The following is an 8,055-nucleotide window of genomic DNA, read 5'->3' on the forward strand; positions in this document are numbered from 1 at the left end:
GTGTTGCTGGAAGTTGTGATCAAGTGCATCTCGGCTTATAAATGCTTTAAGACACTCCGGGCAATGATGTTTTCGTCATTGTTCTTCCTCATGTGTCTTTCCAGGTTGTCTTGTAAATGATTTTTCGCAGGTCTTACAAATGAAGCAAGGCCAATAGTCTGCAGTTCTCAAATGCTGCTTGAACTGACTCAGTTTTTAAAAAAAAACTTGCACAACACACTTCGCACTGGTAATCCATGTTTATTTCTTGAAGTCTGGAATTGAAAAGACAAATAATGCACAATGAGCTTGTTTTGTATTTTGGAACAGTAAAAAGGCGTTTGTGATTGGTTTGCCTGTGATGAATTTGACTGGTGAATTAAGAGGTATACCAATTGGTAAATTGTGGTACAACAAACCATTTTGATTGGTGTATGTGTCTGTAACGTCTTGTTGGACCTGATTGCAGAAATATTTTTATATAACCTGTTTTAAGTTACTGTTACTCATTTGAGGGCTAGCAGGAGACAGAGCAACATGTACTCTACTCGATGTGCAGATTGTCGCCAATATTTTACGATGAGAGATGTTAAGACATCAGAAAAGCAAACACAGAGAAACAATTCAAGCGTATCCGCAAATCAGTGAATAGTATTCACAGTCTTCAACACAACCAGTACTACCACCACCGAAAACACAAACACCACACCCACCACCACCACCGACAACACAAACACCACACCCACCACCGACAACACAAACAACACCCCCACTACCGACAACACAAACACCACCCCCACTACCAACACAACCGACAATACAAAGAACACAACCATCATAAACACCATCACCATCACCACCACCATCTCTACCACCGACAATACAAATAACGACACCACCACCAGGGAATAATCGGAGTTCCTCGGATATGGCATTTCATCATTCATTAACGATGATGATTTCGGGACCCACAGGTATTGATCTTAAATAATGATATCCACTATTGTAAGTGAAGTAATGCATTTGAATAGTTTTACTTACACAATGTCACTATTTTATTTCAGCATGTGGGAAGACAACATTTGTAAATATTTTACTACAATATCGTAGCACTAGAGTTCAGCATAGTGTGCAGAGAATTGTTTGGATTTACTCGAGATGGCAGCCGATGTATTGAAAAATCAAAAGGACTGTGCTACCGAGAGTAGAATTTGTTCAAAGAATCCCGGCGGACCTTGAAGATGACTTTATTGATCCCATATAACATATAACTTACAACATATAATTTCATTTGCATATATGATATAGACGGGTGCAGACATGGTTCATTGGAAGGATTATATAAAGACTATCTACTTCGATCTGTCATACGCTGCAAGTTTTGCAGGACCCAAGAAACTGTTAAAAGTGTTGCAATTTATCTCATCTCATAGACTTGGTCAAGCTTGAAAAACGGAACGACGGTTACAAGTACATTTTGCTGATATAGACTCAATCTCCAAGTACGTGTGGTTACGCACTTTAAGACGGAAAGGGGCCGGGGTCGCAGATGCGTTTGCAGACATTTCAATAGTCTGGCAGAGGTAAAGCAGATTTACATGAAGAAGATAACAAAGGAGCACATTTTATGGGAGTGAGTACAAAAAAGAAACTTTGATCCTAACCAGCTGTGGAATGTTGAAAAAGTTTAACTTTTGGGTTAATAAATTTGAATAAACGTCTGTTGAGTTACCGGAGATTTGTTAAATTAAATGAGTGTTATAAACGTGTTAACATATAAATGCTGTACATTGACATGCATACTCAATCTGTTGAAATGTTATATAGAATGAATTGTGTCTATAAAATACATATATTTTGTAAATATAATATGTTACCTCATCTTCGTTTTGTCTTGCATACAAACAGACGTTTACTGAAGCATTTTTTTTATTTTTAGCCGAAAATACTGTCGTCTATTCAAGATTTAAAATGTATAAATATATCGTCTGCTTGTAAACAATATACATTTATCTTCCTTGTTATTACATGTCTACGTGACATCCCAGACAGGTATATTGCACAACACTGTACCGATTTATATAGATAGGAAGGTATACACCGAGTGCGTTGTGATCTAGTCTGATTTAGTCAAAAGTTATTAACCGTTGATATAAACAAACAGAAATGGCTGCAGGATTATCTCCAGTGGTATCTGATCTAGAGATCAATAGGCTATTTACAGTGATAGAAAGTAAACGCGTTGAAGTAAAAATAGGAAAGGATGAACGTTCATGCCATATATATGGTATAACAGTACTGCCAAAAGGAGATATCATTTTAATTAACAGTGGGATTGGAAAGCTCAACCTGCTGTCAACGGACTACAAGGTTGTGGACCATGTTCGCGTACCAGAGATGCCATTGGGCATCTGTGTTGTGTCCGACAACCAGGTGGCTGTATGCACTTCTGAAAAGAAGATACTGTTTTTCGATGTAGAAGACAGAAAACTTCTCAAGATGGAGCGGGAAATTGAAGTATTACTTTTATTTGATCTTTTTATCATTGTAGGTTATTTAGCATTGCACTGTACAATACGGAGATATATGGACGAGCCGTTTCAGCTGTGTACGAGTCAAACTATATCCCGTATTCATGCGTTTGGTACAACGTATTTATTATAGGCCTTCATTATTACAAATATGTAAATGATAAAGGCATTGTTATCAGACGAAACAAACGAGAATTGATTATGGTTATTAAAGAGGATTATGGTCACTTTAACTTAAGAGCGTTTATCGATCCAAATTTTTATTAACTTTTTTCACGCGTTTCGGTTTATATCATAAGTTGAACATGGAACCTGTGAATCGTACAATACGGAGAAGGAGTAGTAGCAGTAGTAGTAGTAGTAGTAGTAGTAGTAGTAGTAGTAGTAGTAGTAGTGGTAGTGGTAGTGGTAGTGGTAGTGGTAGTAGTAGTAGTAGTAGTAGTAGTAGTACTGTCTGTCGAATTGATTTTTTATCAGGCTTTTTTTTCTCGCGACTTTCATTGATACTGTATATTTTGTTACTTTATATTATTATCACATGGAGGTAAACCTGTGTTTTATTTCAGCTGGACCTTAATTGCAAGCAATAGATATATCATAAATACATTTTATATTGTTATAATGTATAAGTATCATATGGAAGTAATCATGTGTTCTATTTCAGCTGACCCATGACTGCAACCATGTGTCATACATGGCAATGCACCTCATAATATCGTCTGATGATACAGTGAACCAGTACACACTGGCTGGTCAGAGGGTAAGGGAGATCTACAAAATAGATGGATTGGGTTGGTATAGAGTTGCAGTGAGCCCTTCCAGACTTTACATCACGAATTATAATGAAAACAAACTGATTACGGTGGACATGCAGGGCGAAGTGATCGCTACACTGGTTGATAATGACCTTGATCGCCCCACAGGTGTGTGTGTGTCCCCTAGTGGACAGGTGTTTGTGTGTGGCTATATTTCCGACACCATCTTACAGGTGGACAGTCAGGGCAATCAAAAGTTGGCTACACTGGCCAACAAGAAGAATGATGTGTCTTGCCCACAATCAATGCACTTTAACAGTAGGACATCATCCCTTCTTTTAGGGCAAAACAATACTGATGATCTTTTGGTGTTGAAACTTAAATGAAAAAGAAATCCTATTACCATTAAATTATCATAGAACTAACAGTAAACTAAACTGATTTAAATACAAGAAAGAATCATTGATCAAAGGAATTTGGTAAACTGATAAACTATAAAGTATTCAATTTTTTTGTCATCTGCTTATCATCTGTTATCAGCTGTTTAGTGATAAACTATATAGTATTCAATTCATTTGTCATTTGCTTATTATCTGTTATCAGCTGTTAAGTGATAAACTATATAGTATTCAATTCATTTGTCATCTGCGCACATCTGTTATCAGCTGTTTAGTGATTAGATATATAGTATTCAATTCATTTGTCATTTTCTAATCATATGTTATCAGCTGTTTAGTGATAAACTATATAGTATTCAATACATTTGTCATATGCTTATCATCTGTTATCAGTTGTTTAGTGATAAACTATATAGTTTTCAATTTATTTGTCATTTTCTTATCATATGTTATCAGTTGTTTAGTGATAAAATATAAACAAATCAATTCATTTGTCATCTGCTTAGCATCTGTTACCAGTTGTTTAGTGATAAACTATATAGTATTCAATTCATTTGTCATCTGCTTATCATCTATTATCAGCTTTTAAGTGATAAACTATATAGTATTCAATTTTTTTGTCATCTGCTTATCATCTGTTATTAGCCGTTTAGTGATAAACAATATAGTATTCAATTTATTTGTCATCTGCTGATCATCTGTTATCAGATGTTTAGTCATAAACTATATAGTTTTCAATTTATTTGTCATCTGCTTATTATCTGTTTACAGCTGTTTAGTGATAAACTATATAGTATTTAATTCATTTGTCATTTTCTTATCATATGTTATCAGCTGTTTAGTGATAAACTATATAGTAACCAATTCATTTGTCATCTGCTTGTCATCTGTTCTCAGCTGTTTAGTGATAAACTATATAGTATTCAATTCATTTGTCATCTGCTTATCATCTGTTATCAGCTGTTTAGTGATATGTGATACTAATAGCAAAAACTCATCAAATGATTTCGAAACTTCTCTAAAACAATTTCGATTGCATTTCAAATCTCGAATTTGAAAGATCAAAAATATCAAATGACACCGTAATCACAATAAAGCTACAAGTGTCAATTTGCATTAAATAATGTATGTTAATTACAAAAAAATGATTGCATTTCTTACTCAAATTTCAAAGATCAAGAATATTAAATGACATCATCATCACAATAAAGCTACTAGCGTCAATATTTGCATTTAATAATGAATGTTTATTATAAAACAAAACAGTAATTTTAAGGGCAAGAACACCAGCGTATGTGGTCAAGATAGAGGGAGAATTATAGAAATGAACACATTTCTGAGGAAGATTTCTTTTGATTGGACTACAGAAAAAAAAACGCTTTGGTAGAAACATTATCATTGTGCTGTTTAAATTTCTCTTTAAATGATTGAAGTTTATTAGCCTTTTGCCATTATTTTTAGATTCAATATTTTGCATTCAAGATATCTTTCGGTACATCTGCATCAACCAACCCTTTTTTAAAAGTTATTTGACCTCTATTTGAATTTAACTTTGAAATACATATGAAGTCTTACAGTTTTATAGTTTTGATTTTTTTTTGTCACATGAACAGCTGATTTGTGCATCAATGCCTTTAATCTAGATTTCCAATTGTCTAGAAAGCTGCCGAAAATTATATTTTTTTCGGAAAGCGTTAGTAAATAAATACAACACATTATTTTTTAATGTTTAAAAAATACCACTAGTATACGTATTACTACTTAATTATCTCTTGGTTATACTATTGTACACCATGTCGGGTATATTTATTGACATATGTTTTTATGGACTCTTTGTCGGGTATATTTATTGACATATGTTTATTGGACCTCATATTGTGTATATTTATTGACTAATGTACATTAGACTCTTTGTTTGGTATATTTGTTGTTATTGGACTCTTTGTTTGGTATATTTATTGACTAATGTACATTAGACTCTTTGTTTGGTATATTTGTTGACATATGTTTATTGGACTCTTTGTTTGGTATATTTATTGACTAATGTACATTAGACTCTTTGTTGGGTATATTTGTTTACATTACTGTACATTATTGTACTCTATGTTGTGTATTTGTACTGTCATATACATTGTACTCCATATCCTGTATATTTATTGACCTATATCATTTTATATATTTATTGACATATACACATTGTACTTCATGCTATGTATCTCTATTTACACATGTTCATTGTACTCCATATCGTATACATTTTGACATGTACGTTGTACTCCATGCTGTCTTTCTCAGTTTAAACAAATGAGACGTAAGCAATTTTGTAAATTCAAAATGTATAATAGGTATAACGTAATGCATGCCCAAACACTAATCGTCAGCTCAAATAAGCTTTAAGAAAGGCATCAAAGAAAGATGTTGTAGATAAGTAAGTTAGGGAGCGATCAAACTCAGTGTTTGTTAAGACAAGGTCATTTGGTAAGGCGCCTTGCTTCTGATCCGGCGATCGTGGGTTGGCGACCAACAATTGTCTTTTTTTCCCACCAGGTCTACTTTAATGATACCAATAAACAGTGTGACCTTGTTTTTCTAGTCTTGATAAGAGGTGCATGAGAAAGAGAGCATGCAAAGTGAAAACGGACAAATGTACAAGTTAACGGTCATTTAATTAAACAATGGGCTTGAATATGCGATCTGGTTATGGATATAACAAAGTTTGATAAAGATTGGATAACAAATATTAACGATAGAAGATATAAATAAAAGTGTGACGATACTGTTGACGTGTTGGACTCCTTCCCTTGACAACATGGTCCCTGTGTTTACATAATGTTAGGCAAGCAACATTAAAACGAAAAACGTATGCAACTACTGATAAATGTATTCTATATAAGCAACGTGTAAAGAAACAAACCTAATATAGGCAAACAATGAAAATTGGGCATCACTTTATGCCACCTTTCGGAGGAACAAAGAAAGTAAAAGAACTCAGTACAACGGTTCTGTAGAATGTTAAACGAATGTTCTTCCGTATTCAGTACTTTACAATGGAGAAAGAAAGTAAAAACTCTAAGTACTGTAGCAGTAAAGATAAAACAAAAAAGTACGAGTCCTCAGTATTTAAATAATGTTTAATGGAAAAAAGAAAGTACGAGCTCTAAGTACTACATTATTGTACAAGGTACAATAGAAGTTCAATCCCTTAGTACTTCATCACTGTACAATGTTAAAAGAAAGTAAGAGCCTTAAATACTACAAAACCTTATAATATAAAAAGAATATACTAACCCCAGTAATGTAAAATGTTAAAAGAAAGGACGAACCCTCAGTGAAAGGAAACCATGGGGACGGACGGACGGACAGTCGAACAGATACCAAAATTCGATCCCTCAGTACTTTTCCATCGAAGAAGAAAGTACGAACTGCAGTAGTGTGTACATGGAAAAACAACTTCAATAGGTAATTGTAAAGAGAAAAAAAGGACGAGCCCTCAGTACTAAAGTTTTGGCCAATGTAAAGAAAAGTACGAGCCCTTAGAATTACAATACTGACTAATGTAAAGGAAAAGTGCGAGCCCTCAGATATACAGTTCTTTACATTGTATAAATTAACTACAAGCCCTAATTTCTACAGTTTTGTACAATGAAAAAAGAAAGTACGAGTCCAAATTACTAAACAAATGTACAATACTTATGTTGAAAAAATTCAGAAACAAGCTAAATAGCAAAAAGCTTACAAAACGTGAATCGAAAATACGAGCCCTCAGTACTAAGGTACTAGCTGTACAGTTTAAGAACGTAGAAAAGAACTGGACGTTTTCTATTCATTTAATACACTTTAACAGCGGCTGTCTTTCTGGTGCTGCATTTAGCATAGACTGGTCACGACAAATAGGATATAGGATAGGAAAAAAGGTCATGTTAAAAAAAAATGTTTTGAAATATGAAGTTTCATAATAGTTTCAGTGGCGAATCTACCGGGTGGGGGTGGGGGGCAGACAACTGATTAAAAGTAAACAATCATGGCTGCAGTTATACGGGTTAGTTTACTGATTTCATTGTACTCCATATCGTATACATTTTTGACATATGTACATTGTACTCCATGCTGTCTATCTCTATATACATCTATGCACATTGTACTCCATGCTGTGTATCTCTATTTACATATGCACATTGTACTTCATGCTGTGTATCTCTATTTACATATGCACATTGTACTTCATGCTGTGCATCTCTATTTACATATGCACATTGTACTTCTTGCTGTGTATCTCTATTTACATATGCACATTGTACTCCATGCTGTGTATCTCTGTTTAAATATGCACATTGTATTCCATGCTGTGTATCTCTATTTGCATATGCACAATGTACATCATGCTGTGTATAT

The 8,055-nt window shown here is 34.0% G+C and overlaps 1 protein-coding gene across 1 annotated transcript; it reads left to right on the plus strand.

Moving 5' to 3' along the window:
* The first annotated feature begins 2,059 nt into the window (after window positions 1-2,059).
* On the plus strand, window positions 2,060-6,440 carry LOC128209871 (uncharacterized). The gene is made up of 2 exons (XM_052914127.1): window positions 2,060-2,496; window positions 3,175-6,440. The coding sequence occupies exons 1-2, from the start codon at window positions 2,146-2,148 to the stop codon at window positions 3,649-3,651; spliced, it is 828 nt and encodes a 275-aa protein (XP_052770087.1). The 5' UTR covers window positions 2,060-2,145; the 3' UTR covers window positions 3,652-6,440.
* The last annotated feature ends 1,615 nt before the right edge of the window (window positions 6,441-8,055 follow it).

The sequence above is a fragment of the Mya arenaria genome, chromosome 11, assembly GCF_026914265.1.
Source record: "Mya arenaria isolate MELC-2E11 chromosome 11, ASM2691426v1".
NCBI lineage: Eukaryota > Metazoa > Mollusca > Bivalvia > Myida > Myidae > Mya > Mya arenaria.

Coding starts and splice junctions, on each gene's coding strand:
- LOC128209871 (XM_052914127.1), top strand. CDS start 2,146: ATGGCTGCAGGATTATCTCCAGTGGTATCTGATCTAGAGATCAATAGG. Junction 2,497..3,174: donor AGATGGAGCGGGAAATTGAA/GTATTACTTTTA, acceptor GTTCTATTTCAG/CTGACCCATGACTGCAACCA.